The 16,924-nt window shown below is 46.9% G+C and overlaps 1 protein-coding gene across 2 annotated transcripts in view; it reads right to left on the minus strand.

The window, feature by feature from the left end:
* Positions 1-681: 681 nt before the first annotated feature.
* Positions 682-16,924, minus strand: part of chst11 (carbohydrate (chondroitin 4) sulfotransferase 11) — a gene marked incomplete at its 5' end in the record, with an annotated part of 74,028 nt that continues 57,785 nt past the window's right edge. For both annotated transcript variants that reach the window (XM_080022219.1, XM_080022218.1), the window contains 2 exons: positions 682-1,768; positions 2,875-3,104. In XM_080022219.1, the coding sequence (XP_079878345.1) occupies positions 1,144-1,768; positions 2,875-3,104 (855 nt within the window). In that variant the 3' untranslated portion in view covers positions 682-1,143. The remainder of the gene's footprint in view (positions 1,769-2,874; positions 3,105-16,924) is intronic.

Genomic DNA, 16,924 nt, shown 5'->3' on the forward strand with positions numbered 1-16,924 from the left:
AATCCAAACCAAGCTTTATGTTTACATCCAAGGCATTTCTGCCATATTAGCCTTAATTTCTTATGTTTATCATGTTCACAAAGCGGCTGTAGCGGTTGGTTTCGCTCTCAGTCAGTTCATTGGGGAGTGTCAATCAGCTGTCACTCCTATCGGGCGTGCCCATTCAGGTGGGCCGCACCCTGGACATTCAGTATCTGACCACTCCCTGTGGCTAAAAGCTATTAAGGGGCCTGTTGTTCTTGAGGTGATGATTCAGCACTCCTGCCTTCGACTGCTGAGGTGGAAGCCTCCGTACTCCCAGGGGCCTCGGGGTGTAAAAAAGGTCCCCAATGCGACCATTACGCTGATCGAGGTCGGCGACACGCCTCGTTCCATTTAAACCATTGGCTTCGGGCCACACCGCCATCCCTTGCCATCGTAGAGGTCAAGAGACAGTAGTCAATAGCCAACTGTTATGAAGTGTCCTTGAGGTGGCGCTGAGCCAGTGTGTCTCTGAGATCCATGAACTCCGCCGGGAGCGAGGGTGACCAGCACTGTCAAGCACACACCTCGGTGACAGCTTGATGATGAGCCTTAAAAGTGTTTTACAATTCGACGGAGTCTTTATTGATTGGAGGGACGGGAAGATAAGCTCAGCTCCCATGATGCTTTGGGGTCAGGGCGCGTGCAAGGCAGCTGTTTGCTTTGTGGAAACCGACGCGGCCTAATTTTTCAGCAGTTCATTTTAGACGTAAAGAGGAACTCATCTTCTCGCCTCATAATTCTTTCTTCATGTCCATTCTTCTCGTTCTCATTTTAAAACTGACCGAAGACCTGCTTCACCTCCAAGTTTGATATATCACATGCTCCCAGTTGCCATCTACAGAACCAACCAGTGTCCTCTCCTTCTCCCTAACCCAGAGCGGATTGAACAGTCTACAACTTCCAGCCAGACATGCACCACATCTCTTTCGCCTTCTTCAGCCTTTGTTCAGATGCCCCGACTCAGACCCCGCCCCTGCAGGGAACGACGACAGTTTATATTTTTAAATCAAGTTTGCTTCAAAAAAATCTCTCCTCTCGACTAATTTTGTTTCGTTTTTTATCCGACTTTCCTCGAACAAGATGGCGCCCATGCCCAGAGGTCCCGGCTGAAGCCCCACGCTAGTCCAGCCGCAGGTAGCTGGGTATGGAGTAGTTGAACATGAGGAAGTCCAGCTTGTACAGCTGGTAGAGCTCGATCTGCTGATGAGTGCTGATATTGCTGAAGAACTGGGCCGTCATGGCGTCCGTGGTGCGTGTGGACTTGGCGTAGCTTGGGAAGCGCAGGGCATCACCCACACCGGCCAACTGCAGCACATAGTTGGCGTCCTCCTCCAGCGTCTCGTACTTTCCCACCAGGTCGTAGTGGATGTGGCAGGGGTGACAGAGCTGGTAGACCGTTTGCCAGTGCTCGTTCAGGGGGCCGTCCCGCTGCGTAGCCGGGTCCGCCAGGTACTCTGCAAACTCTTTGAATTTCACGTCGGCGCCGTTGACCAGGGCGTCCTGTGTGGCGTTCTTGCGGTAGCGCCGCACAATGCGTGTGCCAAAGCGCTTGTGGAAGGAGGAGTTGTACTTGAGGGTGAACTTGTTGCGGTAGGCGGACACCAGCCTCTCAAAGGGCTCACGCACAAAGAGGAACTTGAGGTAGTTCTTAAGGCGATGGTTGATCTCAGCAATGCTGTACTGGTTTAGCGTCTTCAGGTTGGAAGGAACGTGGGCCTCGTTGGACGGGATCTCCATGGGGTCACTGCGGAAGACAGATAAAAGGCAGGAGGACAGTGAGGAGTGGTTGGAAACCTCAAAACAAATGACACGTCAGGCAAGTTTATTTCTATAGCCTTTAATCACAGTTACAGTATCAAAGGGCTTTACAGGCCCCTTGGGTGGGTTAGTAGGGGACCTTTACAGGGGCCCCAACTAACCCACATCCTGCTATCATCTGTAGCCTTGAGGGAGAAGCAGCCATGAAATCTGAATGTGCTTGCCTGTAAGTTAGCCCAGCACCGAACCCACCAGGGCTCCACTGGGCCTACTTAGTGGCCAACAGAAAAACAATGTGCCTGTACTGGACACTTGCCTAGTTTCAGTATGTGGAAGTGTAAGAACGTAGAACATGCAAGTCAAAAAACACTTGTCATTACGTAAGCATAAGTCTCATGCTTACGTAATGACAAGTGTTTTTATGTCTTTATGTTGACAAACTACAGGGAACTATAGAGTTAGGTCACATTTAGAATGCCACACATACTGGAATATTTTCTGAAATTTTCCTCATAATTTATAATTTAGAAACATTTTGATATGTATGGCTGATGATATAAAGGCTGCTACAGGATATTTTGCTTCTAATACTAAGATTATTTTTTAAATTCTAGAAACACTCAGTTAAGGGTCATAGACTGCTTTAACAAAATGTCTCTGTTTAACATTTAAAAACACAAATTTGCATTTTAGTAGTGTGTGGCGGACCAAGGGGCATGGTTAAGCCTGCGGCTGCAGATGGCAGCATGTCCGTTCCAGGGCAGGGAGCTTTCTTAATGTTTGTCTGTCCTGCAGAGAGGGATCGGCGCACAGGCTCGTCAGCCGTCCAGGGGCCAAAGGGAAATGCCATTCCTCCTGTGCACAGATTAATCCTTATTGTTAATTTTTTCATCCTTTTGGCCGGTGAGAATTTTTGTTAATCATCGCAATAAAAACTCTCACCATGTCGGCAGCCCAGTGCCAGAAAAACTCTGTCTCCCTCCCTAAACCCCTACCAGTGGGCAGAGACTCCCACAAGTAGTTTTTAGTAGTTCAGAGGTGTATTTCCCTAATTTCCCTCTCACAGTCGACCAGCTGCCGTGTACCACTGACCTGTACTTCCCGTGGCCTGTAAGCACCATCATGACGCGTTTCCAGTTGGTGCAGGCCACTTTGGGCACGTAGCAGTAAATGAGCTCGTGCTCCTCGTCCACCACCAGATGCTTGAGGTCTCCGGGGGTCAGGACCCTCCGCTTGCGGCTGGTGGCGCTGTGGGCTCTGCAGGTGTCCGCGACCTGGTCCCTCCTCCCCTGGTGCAGGGCCGCCTGCCCGGAGAACTCAGACTGGAGGGAGGAGATGGCGATAGACAGAGGGAAAAGCAGAGAGGAACAGAGAAAAACACAAAAAGTCAAAAACATAAATTCATTAAAAAAACGACTCAGATTGCGCTGCTGCTCTTTTGCTATTGTTTTGATTTGAGGAACTGCTTTGACAATTGGGTCTGTCCTGTTTGTAAGGATACTTCCTATTGCCCCCGGGTTCCTGTTTTGACAAAAGGTGACATAACATAAGGAGACAGCTGAGCAAGGCGGTTTCATGTGACTACCACAAACACAGAGAGAAAGACAAATCAAAACAAAGAACAAAATAGTGGCCGATAGAGATACAGGGATGGAGAGAGACTGTGAAGGGGAAAATCCACAATGACAGAAGCCGAGAGAGATAAGATGAATGTGAGGTGACATGCAGAGCTGCAGATAAAGGGACAGCAGTCTCATCAAACTGTTACTGTACCGGGTCCTATCATCTTATTGACTGTTTACTATGTGCATATCGAGCCAGCAATCATTAAGCAGAGGCATTTTTGGTAATCAGCGTGACACTGCAAAATGTTGTTGTCAAAACAAAAAAAACAAAACGCTTGAGTGACAATTTTTAGTTGATCGAGGTTTAAAGTCCATTTTTTTTTGTCAACTCATCAAAAGATAAATTGCTTATTTTCAAGATTTTCTGGCTCGTTGATGTTTATACATTTTTTTGCGCTTTAGTCCCATTCAAGGTACAACACGTAATTTCTTCCGCTAGCGGTCTCTCAATCAAAACGATAACAAAAGACGGACTTGATGACGTTGTGAGGTAGCGTTGGCTCGTGGAAGATGTTGTCTCCACTCATACGTTTGTGCTTTACGGGGCTGCTTCAGCGACGGAACGCGCAGATCCTGCACCATCAAACACTAGAGTAGAAATAGTCAGTAAAGTAGTGATAGTCAGTAGAGCTGTAATAGTCAGTAGAGCTGTAATAGTCAGTAGAGCTGTAATAGTCAGTAGAGCAGTAAAAGTCAGTAGAGCAGTAAAAGTCTGTAGAGTAGTAAAAGTCAGCACAGTAGTAATAGTCAGTAGAGTAGTAATAGTCAGTAGAGTAGTGATAGTCAGTAGAGTAGTAATAGTCAGTAGAGTAGTGATAGTCAGTAGAGTAGTAATAGTCAGTAGAGTAGTGATAGTCAGTAGAGTAGTAATAGTCAGTAGAGTAGTAATAGTCAGTAGAGTAGTAATAGTCAGTAGAGTAGTTTAAGTCAGTACAGTAGTAATAGTCAGTAGAGCAGTAATAGTCGGTAGAGTAGTAATAGTCGGTAGAGTAGTTTTAGTCAGTACAGTAGTAATAGTCAGTAGAGTAGTAATAGTCAGTAGAGTAGTAATAGTCAGTAGAGTAGTTTAAGTCAGTACAGTAGTAATAGTCAGTAGAGCAGTAATAGTCAGTAGAGTAGTAATAGTCAGTAGAGTAGTTTTAGTCAGTACAGTAGTAATAGTCAGTAGAGCAGTAATAGTCAGTAGAGTAGTAATAGTCAGTAGAGTAGTAATAGTCAGTAGCGTAGTTTAAGTCAGTACAGTAGTAATAGTCAGTACAGTAGTAATAGTCAGTAGAGCAGTAATAGTCAGTAGAGTAGTAATAGTCAGTAGCGTAGTTTAAGTCAGTACAGTAGTAATAGTCAGTAGAGTAGTTTTAGTCAGTAGAGTAGTAATAGTCAGTAGAGTAGTGATAGTCGGTAGAGTAGTTTTAGTCAGTACAGTAGTAATAGTCAGTAGAGTAGTTTAAGTCAGTACAGTAGTAATAGTCAGTAGAGTAGTTTTAGTCAGTACAGTAGTAATAGTCAGTAGAGTAGTTTTAGTCAGTAGAGTAGTAATAGTCAGTAGAGTAGTGATAGTCGGTAGAGTAGTTTTAGTCAGTACAGTAGTAATAGTCAGTAGAGTAGTTTAAGTCAGTACAGTAGTAATAGTCAGTAGAGTAGTTTTAGTCAGTACAGTAGTAATAGTCAGTAGAGTAGTTTAAGTCAGTACAGTAGTAATAGTCAGTAGAGCAGTAATAGTCAGTAGAGTAGTAATAGTCACTGGAGTCGTAAAAGTCAGTACAGTAGTAATAGTCAGTAGAGTAGTTTAAGTCAGTAGAGTAGTAATAGTCAGTAGAGTAGTGATAGTCGGTAGAGTAGTTTTAGTCAGTACAGTAGTAATAGTCAGTAGAGCAGTAATAGTCAGTAGAGTAGTAATAGTCACTGGAGTCGTAAAAGTCAGTACAGTAGTAATAGTCAGTAGAGTAGTTTAAGTCAGTAGAGTAGTAATAGTCAGTAGAGTAGTAATAGTAGAGCAATACAAACAATAGTACAATACAGCTGCTAGCTAAAATATACAAAATAGGTCTAGTAGTTTTTAGCCGTTTTTAACCATTTAAATGCCAAAAAGGTTACATATTGTACCTTTGAATAGTAAACGTTACCTACTTCACTTGAAGAAATACCAAGAATCTGGGATTGTTTTTCTAACATATTGGAACGTAACACATTTGATAAAAACAGCGACTTAACACTAACACCGTTAACAACCTCACCGCGCGCCTTGGACGCGTCCTGCCCCTTTAAGGAGTCACGCAGCGTCCGCGTCCCCGCGGGTATCGATATATCCGCCGTGCGCGCTCCCGCTGAGCGCTCTGTTAACCCGCTTCACCGGGGAGGGGCTTGTTTACCTCGCGCAACCTATTTCCCCCAAAACGTGAGCCACCTTATTCACTTTGTATTATTTGTTATTGATTATTTATTGCTGATGATTGATTGTTGATTGTTGGCCGGGACGCTTGCTTCAGTTGGGTTGTTGTTATCTCTTTGTTCGACGTATTTGTTCCCGGAGCTCACTTCCTGGTTGTTTCCCGATTCGCGGGGAGGCTGCGATCAGCCACGCCCCCTGTAGTGACGAGTAGAGCCATGTGCTTTTTGTTATTGTTTACGATGTCGGTCGTCGCTGTTACCAGTCAACACCTGTGGTCATGCTAAATATCATTATATAGGTCCCCTAGTCAGTGTATGTTTGTGACAAGTGTGATGTTATAATTACATTGCCTATAATTGCATGGTGATTATAATATTGGCCCCATAGGAAATAATACAAACGTAATTAGTATAATAATTATTACCAGGAATGTTTTCCATTATTTTGGTAATTTACCTCCAAGCCTTTACTTCGCTTTTCAGAATATGCTAAATGTGATAAATATAATCATTATTGATCATATTAACATAATATCAATAAAATATGATAGTGATAAAGTGCTAGATTTACTTATTTGTTATTGAATACACTCTCCTGTTATTTATTTTCTTGGTGTGCACACACTAAAAACCACCCAAACCCTCCAAATCAACGATAAATTGATTCAGCCTGTGTATCCACACCCATGCCTGACCTCAATCTACATAATCTATTTGATAATCTTGTTCACACAATTTCAGTTGACCTATTGATCTCAAAAGAAAAAAAGATGAAGTGATTTTCAAGTCATTAACATAAATATATATATATATATATATATATATATATATATATATATTATTTTTTTTTTTTTTCAATGTAAACCAACCAGAGAGAGAGAGAGAGAGCGGGCAGGATCATCGAGGGTTTACCTCTTTCACCTTGACTGCCTTCGGAGAGAAGCTGCAGGTGAGACGGCCTGATCCGCAGCTTTCATTGAACAAAACTCACGCTAAACTCACACTGTGGCCTCACCTCGTCACTGGAATACCAACTCCTCACCTATGTCCAGAACACCACCACTGCACTGCACTTTAAAACCAGCCTGCGGGTGTCAAATCCAGTTTTAGCCACTTTACTAGTCAGCACGCACATGATATTGATGGAAAAATATAATATTTTTTTACTATCGTCTTAATATTATATTTGAAAACGTTTAATGATATGGTGAGAAACCTACCTTAAAGGATCTCCTGATCCTGAGGATAACTACGGTAACACTTTATTTTGTATTTGTTAATTCCACGTTTTCTACCTTTTTCCAATGGAATTTGACTTTCTATGTCACTGTCTTGTCCAGTGTTGCTGAACATACTGTGTAGTACTGATGCGATGCTACATGTTGTAAATTTGGTGTTTCAGCCATATGCAACAACAAAAAAAATACCACTATCTTGTCATTGTGATAATGCAGACACTTGAACTTGAACATGGAACAACAGTGTTTCTTCTAAATATTTAGTATGCTGCGCCAGTGCGAATCGGACGCCAGCCATCACTCAGCTGGGGCCTAGTTGTATTCAATGTCACACTGACTGCACCATAAAAAACTTCAATATATGAAAAAAAAGAAGAAGCATATAATGTGTGTGTGTGTGTGTGGGAAATAAGTGCCCGCTTTCAGAGTGGAGAGCATCATAAGTCTGTTTTTAAAGAAAACAAGAAAAGAAAGAGTTATTCATTTCTCTAAAATAAATCCCCAGTGTCAGAGCTTTTTCCAGTTCAGATTGTGGAAGATGTATCTCCTCAGGGCTTGCTGAATAATCTTACACACACAGTTCTAGGCCATTCACTTTATCTATAAAGGCCCATTGTCTGCTTTTATGATTTTATGGCTTGTTTTCTGCAGTGTGTCACTGGCGGAGCAAAGGGAACGAGAATATAGGGTGACAGATATTACTCTCAGTTTTTATTATCCCGCTCGTCTTCTTATTGACTGTTTAGTATGCGCAGATCGAGGCATGTTATTGCTCTCAATGTGACACTGGGATCGAGGCATCCTTCCCCGGGTGGAAGAGGACGACTCAGCCTCCAGGCGAGGCATCGGAGAAGCAGAAATCTCTCCCAAACGCCACCCCCCCTGGCAGGCAGACCATTTTCTCCGGGGTTGAGTCGTCAAATCATTTTTGTTCCTGAGGCAAAATTAGATTTGTGCCGGCGGGATGAGCAATAGTTTCACTTGTGTTGGACGTGAAATGTCAATTTCTGTGTAGAATTCCTCAGGATCAAGTTTTACTTTCAATTAAGTTGTTTACTTTACTTATAAGTAACATGCTTTTTCAATTGGATTTCACCAGAGGCCAGTTGTTCTCAGAGCAAACGCTCAGATAACAAACCTTGTTTCACGGAAGATTATTTGCAAATGTTGTTTTTCTAGAAATCTACCGTCCTGTCTTTAAAGCAAATCGGCTCAACTGCCTGTTCTGAGCCAATGTTACACTGGCTGGGGTTGCACGGTGTTGTTCATAAGCCATTTATGCATAGCTTGTTCAAATCCTTTGAACGTACAGTAGATTTGAGAAAAGAATGAAATAAATCCAAAAAAAAGGTAGATTAAATATTTGGTGATGGAGGAAAGGTTTTGTTTTTTTTATGCCATGGGCCCCTTTCGGACTAGGGTTTAGACCGCCCGCCTTCAAAACAAATATAAAAAAAAACAACATATATTATCTGCCTATAATAACTGTTATGTAGATTGTGTGGGTTGCAAAAGTAGGCAACACAAATATAAGAAATGTATAACAAAAAACAATATAACGATAATATATAAAATCATTTTCCTGAGGTCCCCCTTTACAGGCCCCTCGGGGGCCGGAGACCACATGTTGCGAACCACTGTTACAGAGGAGCGGGGGCCAGGAGTAACTCGTTGGCGGCCCAGATCGGGCCTGCCGGCCTGCAGCTGCCCTCCCCTGCTCTGAGGAAAGCTTGTCATCCTCGTTCCGCCTCGTCCAGGGATCACTCCGCCCGGGCCGGAATTTCCGTCCGGAGGAGTGGCCCCGCTTCTAAATTGGTGTCGACACAAGGACACACATCCCCGACGTTCCCTTCCCGAGGTACAACAAGGATGGCCATTCAGGCTTCCGTCATGAGGAGAAGGTGGGGGGAGGGAGGGAGAGGGAGAGGGAGAGGGAGAGGGAGAGAGAGGGAGAGAGAGAGGGAGAGAGAGAGAGGGAGAGAGAGAGAGAGAGAGAAAGAGAGAGAGAGAGAGAGAGAACTGTCATAAAAGGCTGGGATAATTCAGAGTCACGCCCTCATCTCCCTTCACCGAGGCTCCCACGACGGCTTGCCGACGGATGAAACTGATAAGTTGAAACCGAGGAAGAGTGCGCGGACGCCCTGGGCGTGGCGGGCCGCCGCGGTCAACGTTCCTTTCGGCGTTTGTACGTCAAACCACTGATCCAGAACGAGCTCCGGGCCGCATGTAGAATCCGACTTTGCGGCGAGCAGATGTTGAGGTTTGCCCCGGGTTTCACACGGTTGAGTCAATTTGAACGACACAACTAGAATGGACGGAAAACGGACCCCGTCGAGAACATCACAGGCTACGCAGGGTCCGAGTCAGCGGCACGGCGGATTGGAGTTGAGCGGCCGGTCAACCCGGGAGCTTCACTTTCTCGCCCGCCCCCTCGGAGAGCGGGCGGCGTCCGTGCCGGTCGGGCGTGGCCCCTCACCTTGAAGCACTCCCTTCCGTTTCCGCGAATCGGTCCCGCCTTAGAAACCCTGCATTTTGAGGATCAGTGAGTCCTCCCGCCTCGGACTGGGTTCGGGTTGTCGGCGGTTTTCGCCGAACCATGGAAACGGCAGCTACAAACCATGACAGTTTGGGATTGTGTCGATTTAATATGTTGTTTTTTTTTTTGTTTTTTTTGTCATTTTGTTTGATAATATTTAAAAAATAAATGCTACTTTGAGGAAAGAAAGACGCTTGTGCTCATTCTTCCGCCACCAACCCACTCACTCCTAGATTTTGCCGTTCAGTTCAAAGAATTTCTAGTGGGGATGTCACCACGTCAAGGTTATTTGACTTGGTCTGAATATGAATTTCATCAAACCCCTCCCGACTCTGTGAACGCCCCTGTGTAGCCTGAAGTAAAAAGTGCCTTTCATAAAACCCGTGTCCTGTAATGTGGCAAGAAGAGTGAAGGTCTCGTCTTAAGTCGACATTGATGCAGAATTATTGCAAAACTGGGGGGAATAATTTGCTGGAGGCTGAGTTAATATAAGTCACACACCTATTTAACTAGGGCAGAGAAGTTGACATAATAAAAGGAACGACACTCTCAATTAGGTTTTTGTGAAGCTGCTTCTCTCTGACGCCATCAAAATGCACAAAAATACACAAGCAAGCAATGACGTTACATGCTGCCGCCGCCGCCGCCGCCGCCGCTGCAAAAAAGAGTGATCCAGCTTTTCCCCGACAGCTGTTGGCAAAGGCGTCGCATGGCGGCGTTGTGAAACCCCCGGGGTTGTGTGTTGCTCTGGCAACCCGAACGGGCGGCGGCGGCTCGTCACCTCGCATCGCGAGGCAGCCCTCCAGCCGCGCGACGCCTCGCCAATCCATCACGTACATCCGACTAAGCGCCGTCCCACCCCAGCGATTCCGGGCGACTCGCCATGCGCGGCTTTCCGGGCGAGCCGGAGCGCCGCGTCCTGCCGCTCCCGCTCCCGGTGAAAATCAATCGGAGATGCTATTTTAACGTTTCCGCCCTGATCTTCCATTTCCGGCGCCTGAGCCCTGGTCGGGAGGCCGGGCTGCGTTCCCCGCCCTGCGCCGAAACACCGACTTCAGCCCTGTCTCCCCTTTCAGACCGGTCTTGATTTCTCTCTCTCTCTCTCTCTCTCTCCCCCTGATTGCTGCATCCTCCCACCTTGCTCCCCTCCGCGTCCCTGAATGCATTTTTCGGGGCAGGCGATTACGGATGAAGAATTACTTCGCAGGAGAGGGGATGGAAAAAAAATAAATAAATGGGGGGGGGTGGGGAACAAAAAAACCCCACCCCCAAACACAAGCCACTTCCTAATGCTTCACCCCTCCCACCTTCTTTCCTCTCCTCCTCTTCCATCTCTCCTCCGTGTTCGCTTGTGCGCCGACACATCAAAGCCCGCTCAAGGCGGTGCGGCGGTGGCGGCGGGCGGCTGAATAATGGCCCGTTGTTGATGAAAATCATCCTCTTTTATCCGTTCCGGGGCCCGTAGAGCTGCGATCCACACGCAAGCCATAGTCATACATCCCTCCTTCCCCAGAGGAACAGACAAGAACCATAATTAACAAATGAGGAGAAGGAGGTGGAGGGGGTGGAGGAGGGGGTCTTGTTATCTTCCCCCGTCTCCGGCTCGGCTGGCGTCATCTCCCCAGCGTTCCGCCACTTTATCTCCTCCTGCTCGGAGGAAGCGGAACCTCTCTCTCATCCTTTCATGGCGGAGGGGGAGAGGCGGCGGAGGAGGGACGGCGGGCGATGGCGAGAGGAGATATCGATACGCGGCGGGCGGCGCCAGAGGTTGCCGACCTCTCCCGCGGAGGCCGGGTTTCTCCCACGGGGGGGGGCGGCGTCTTTGACCGCCCTGGGGTAACCTCATAGCTCAGCACTGGGAAAACAGGCGTTAAAAGTGGGAAAGCCCAGCGCTAGGGACGGAGAGATGTGTGACGAATGAAGGCCTTCAACACAAATAGATTAGATTCATTCTGTCCACAATTCAAAGATGGCTGCCGCTCACCGTGATGTCGTCGATGTTCGTGGGACGCGTTGACAGGTGCTATTCATTTAAAATGGAACGGGAATTAGTGTTGGTTGTTGCATAGGGCATGGTGTGTGTGTGTGTGTGTGTGTGTGTGTGTGTGTGTGTGTGTGTGTGTGTGTGTACAGTATGTGTGTGTGTTTGTGTGTGTGTGTGTGTGTATGCGGGTGTACAGTGTGTGTGTGTGTGTGTATACGTGTGTGTGTGTGTGTTTGTGCGGGTGTACAGTGTGTGTGTGTGTGTGTCTGTGTGTGTGTGTGTGTATGAAGCCTTGTGTTTCGAGGTTGCTGCTCTGATTAAGGGCTAAATGACTGAGCTCCACTTAATTTGACTTGACAGCGTTGAGCCTTTTTCCTGCACACAGGCACCGTATTACTGTATTACTGTATTACCCTGTTTGTTTGTCCTGGTCGGGTGCCTGTGTTTGAATATATGTTCATGCTCGTGGGTTTTTGCACACTCATACGGAGTCGCTTTTCTATGCACTCTGTGTAATGATGCTATTAGCACCGTTCTCCAACAAACAAAGCGTATTAGAGAGAGAGAGAGCGAGAGAGAGGGGGAGTCGGATAGATAAAGAGAGCTGGAGATGCAGACAGACGGATGGATTGATCAAGAGAGAGGGAGAGAGAAAGCAGTGGGAAGGGGGGCATAGAGATGGATGGATAGTCGAAGTTAACTGAGTCTATTATCAGCGCCGTGTCTGCAAAAAAAACCCCATTTCTGGGTCCAAAGACTTTGAGACGTGCCCGGAGAGGGAGGGGAGGAGGGAGCCCAGGTCCCCACGTTTACAGATGCCTTTCCCGATTGGAATTGGTGCGAGCGACGGAGGGGAGAGCGACGCGCCCGCCGCGCACCCGTATCCCCGGCTGCGCCCCCCCCTGACTCAGAAGAGGGATGTGGGGTGATCTGCGGCAGGACGGATCACCTTCACAGGCGGCTGGAAACCAAACGCTCCTCAGCCGCTTTGCCGACGGAGACACAACGCAAGACGCATATTGATGGACGGGAGGTTTCACGTAGAGGGAGGGAGGGAGAGAGACACTAGAGGGGGGACCGGAGGCGGTGTGGAACCTCTCGATGAATTTTTCTCTCTTCTCGGGGGATATATTTGTTGCAGATCTGTGCACATCAGAAAGAGTAAAATAAACAGCAATGAGAGAGAGAGAGAGAGAGAGAGCGAGAGAGAGAGAGAGAGAGAGGGAGCGAGAGAGATATGTCATAAAACGCTGGAATAATTCAAATGGTGAACAGGAAGAAGAGGAGAATGAGAGAATTAGAGAAAAGATGGCCCGATGGGGCACGGAGATAGCACAGGAAGCAAAAGATAAAGAGAGGAAGGGAAAGAAAGAAAGCAAGCGAGAGATGGCAAGAAATGACGAGAGGAAGGGAAGGACGACAAAGAGGAAGGAAGGAGTGGGTTGAGGGAAATACGATAAGAAATCAAGAGAGGACAAAAGAATGAAAGAAGGGCATTGAAAGAAACCAAGAGAGGAAAGGAAGAAAGAAAAAATTAAAAAGATAGATGGGGATGAAAGAAAGGAAAAAAAAAAAAAAAGAAACGAAAGGAGGGAAGAAATAAAGAGAGGAGAGAAAGACGATGAAAAACGTGGACGGAAGGAAGGAAGCAAGAAAAATAGGAGAGGAAGGACAGAAGGATGAAAGATGGAAAGGGAGAAAGGGACGGAGGGGAAGAAAGAGGGTCGAAGGAAAGGGCGAAACAACCCGAGAGGAAAGTAGGGATGGAGGAATGAAAGAGAGGGAGGGGAAGGAAGGAAGAACGAAAAAAATATGAACAAAGGAGGAGAAGAGAGCGGAGGAAAGGAATGAACAGTGGTCACACTTCAGGTATCACTGCTCGGAGGATCGATGGATTGATCGATTGAGCGATTGATTGAATGATCGATTGATGGACTGATGGATGGTCGATGGATTGATGGATGGATTGATGAATTGATCAATTGTTGGATTGATGGATTGATCGATTCAACGATTGATGGATTGATGGATTGATAAATTGATCGATTAATTGATCCATGGATTGATCGATGGATTGATCGACTGATTGATGGATTGATTGATTGTTGGATTGATGGATTGATCGATTCAACGATTGATGGACTGATGGATTGATGGACTGATGGATCGATCGATGAATTAATGGATTGATGGACTGATGGATTGATGGACTGATGGATTGATGGACTGATGGATCGATCGATGAATTAATGGATTGATGGACTGATGGATCTATCAATTGATGGATTGATGGACTGATGGACTGATGGTTTGACGGTCGCTATTTGTCGATAACTGTCCAAATATCAATGATTGTGCCTTTAAAACATCTCAAACAGTAATCTGATAATCAAACGAAAAAAAAACAAATACAATCTGACAAAAAAAACCAAAAAAAAAAAAACAGGGGGGGACGTGGGCGTGAAGGGGATGCTGAAGGGGGTCGTCATCTTGGCAGACTCTCTCCCCTGCACCGTTCTGCTCCCTCCCCGTCAACGCCGGATGGACGCCGCCTCGTCTCTCGAAACAACACGCACCGTCGAGGCGGAATAAGATGTCGGGGCGGTTTGATTTGCTGCAGACGCGGGTTAAAAATAGCTCTCTCAACACACGCGTCGCCCTCCCCGGATTCCGGCCCGCTGCGCCTTGGCGGGTTGGGAAATTGCTCCTGTCGATACGTTGACCGTGATGGATTCACGCGTCGCCGGGAAGACCCCCCCAAAAAATTCCCCCGTGACTGTAAGGGGGTTTCAAGGGGGGTCCCGGTGCCGCGTTTTGATGTGGTTCTCACGTGTTGTCGGGACAGCGATCAGCCCCCGTCTGTGACGCCGGTGACAGTTTTTCACAGATTGGGTTCCCGCTTAACGCTGCGGCGGTTCAATCAGCTCACAATCGGCGTGCGCTCCCACCATCGCAGCTTGCAGAGGAGGCGAATACTCAAAGGGCGTTTTTCCACCTCGACGCTCCGCTGCGGCTGCGGGTCCGAGCCGCCTCCACCGCCGGCTCCGAGTGCGTTACCTTACCGTCCGGTGGACACCGGCGGACTGACGGCGGGGGTTTTCGAACCAATCTCGAGAGAATCGTACGGAGATCTCTTGTCTTAAGGGTTGTCGACGCCACTGAGCGGTTTGAATTGCAATGCTCAGAAGCGCTTGTGGTCATTCCAAACAGTGTTGAATATAAGTCATAGCTGCTACATCGAGTGCGGGAAGCCCAAGATGTCTCATGCCTGTGATCGTGGGGAAGGTTTCGGGGAAGATTGAGGACATGACATAGAAATATGTCACCGCCACATGCTTTTGACAGTGGAATTGACAATACAGTATTGCATTGGTACATCATGTGTTTATAAGGGGTGTCAAAATTCCGAAAATCGAATTCGAAATCGATAATGAGCGTTCTTCTAAATGACAGTAGGGTTCGCGATTCTCCGCCTATTTGTCTGGTTAATATTGTCCGACGTCGTTCGCCATGCTGGGGCGGTCAAGATCCGACGGTAAACAAATGCAGCGTGCACCGGGGCCGCGCGGGGGCCTCCACGGAGCCGACGGCGGCTTCCGGCTCCGAACCGTCCCGGGATGAGTTGGGAGCGCGGCGGTCGGCTCTGGAGGGGTCCGCCCCACCGCACCCTCGACGCCCACTGGGAACCAGGGCCGCAGGAACGAAATTCGATATAAGTTCAATATAAGTTCATTCCAGTTTGTTGCACCGTGAACGCACATTAGAGAGAAATATTCCCGTTGACGGTATGTGAAGTCTGTGTCGGCGGACTTCGGCGCCTCTTCCTCTCCTCTGGCGTTTCACTGCGTGTACAAAAGGGAGGAGGGTGCGCCTTTGACCAGAATGTCATTATTGTTATTCCAGGGACGTGGCACTGAAAGTGGGAAATAATCCCGACGGAATGTCCTCCAGTGCAGAGGTTCCCAACTGCCACCGGATCGTGAGAACACGGGCCGGGATTTTTTTTTTTCAGGAGCGATCTGCTGAGCAGCGGCAGGAAACGGAGTAAATTAAATATATCTCGAGTTTTTATTTGCCTTGTTTGCAGAAAAGATCACTCTGATGGGAGCTGCAGGTCGTCATTTGCCTTTTACTACCAGCGTTCCCCTCTGGCAGAAATAGCATCCATTATTCCGCGCTTATTTTGGTGAGTAACTTATAAGTAGTGATGAGTAGTTATGAGTAACTTAAGTAGTGTATAAATAACTTATTGTTTATTATTCTAAAGTCTAGTGTTCTATTCTCTTTTTTTTCTTATTATTCATCATTTTTAATATTGAAATAAAAGTTACTTCTTGAGAAACATGTGTTTTCTTTAGAAATCAAGACTCGATAGTTGAACAATGGTATGCCGTCAGAGCTGGAAAAAAATACATATGGATAAATCGATCAAATCGTGACCTTAAAATCGAAAGTCAAATTGAATCGTGGATTTGGAGAATTGTGACGCCCCTAGAGTTTATTAGTTATTAGTGGAAATTACTTAGCAGTACATTTAATAGCATTTGCTCTTATAGGGAACCTCCAGTGTTTTTAGCAATTCTGAGCAGTTTTTTGTCTTCCTATGGTGCTCCGTCCTCCACCTCCACAGCGAGTTTGGCAAATAACTGATTTTTACCACCAAAAGTAAATGATTTCAAGCCCTTGTAGCCACGCTCCAATTCCCACTCCCCATGAAATAAAACCATTCATCCGGCCCCTGCACCGCCGAGCGACTGCAGCCTTCTGACGACAAGTATATTGAGCGAGTCGGGTACGGAGTTTGAAAACACCTCCACCTCAAAACTTTCCTCTGAGTCGTGGCCATGTCCACCTCCGCCCTCTATTATTGACTCTAGCTTATGGGCTAGTGTTGGTGAGGGTCGCCTTTGTTTATCACTGGTTGCCATGGTGCTGCCGACGCATTCATTAAGTGGTGAAACTGGCTGAAAGTGGCCCCTTCAGAAGCTTTCAACACCCAAACCATTATGAGCGACACTGTAATGCTAGGCCTACCGACTGGTCCAAAATGTTTTCGATGAGCCAACGTGAACAAAACTGATATTTCCAACGGAACGCGTACGGCAACAGAATCGCACATATTCCAAAGCCGGGATCCAAGGATCCCACCCTCCACCTTGTTGAGAATGCTTCACACGCCTCCTCGTGCGTTATCTTGCAGCTTGTTCTGTCGCTGCTGATGCTGAACTGTGACAAAGTCTCCTCAACACAGATCTGTGAGAGTTACTGTAGTGGTGCACCAAATCGCTCTCCCTCTGTCTCTCCCTCTCTCTCTCTCTCTCTCTCTCTCTCTCTCTCTCTCTCTTCCCTCTCTCTCTTCCCTTTCTCTTTA

Source organism: Zeus faber (genome assembly GCF_960531495.2).
Source record: "Zeus faber genome assembly, chromosome: 21".
Lineage (NCBI taxonomy): Eukaryota > Metazoa > Chordata > Actinopteri > Zeiformes > Zeidae > Zeus > Zeus faber.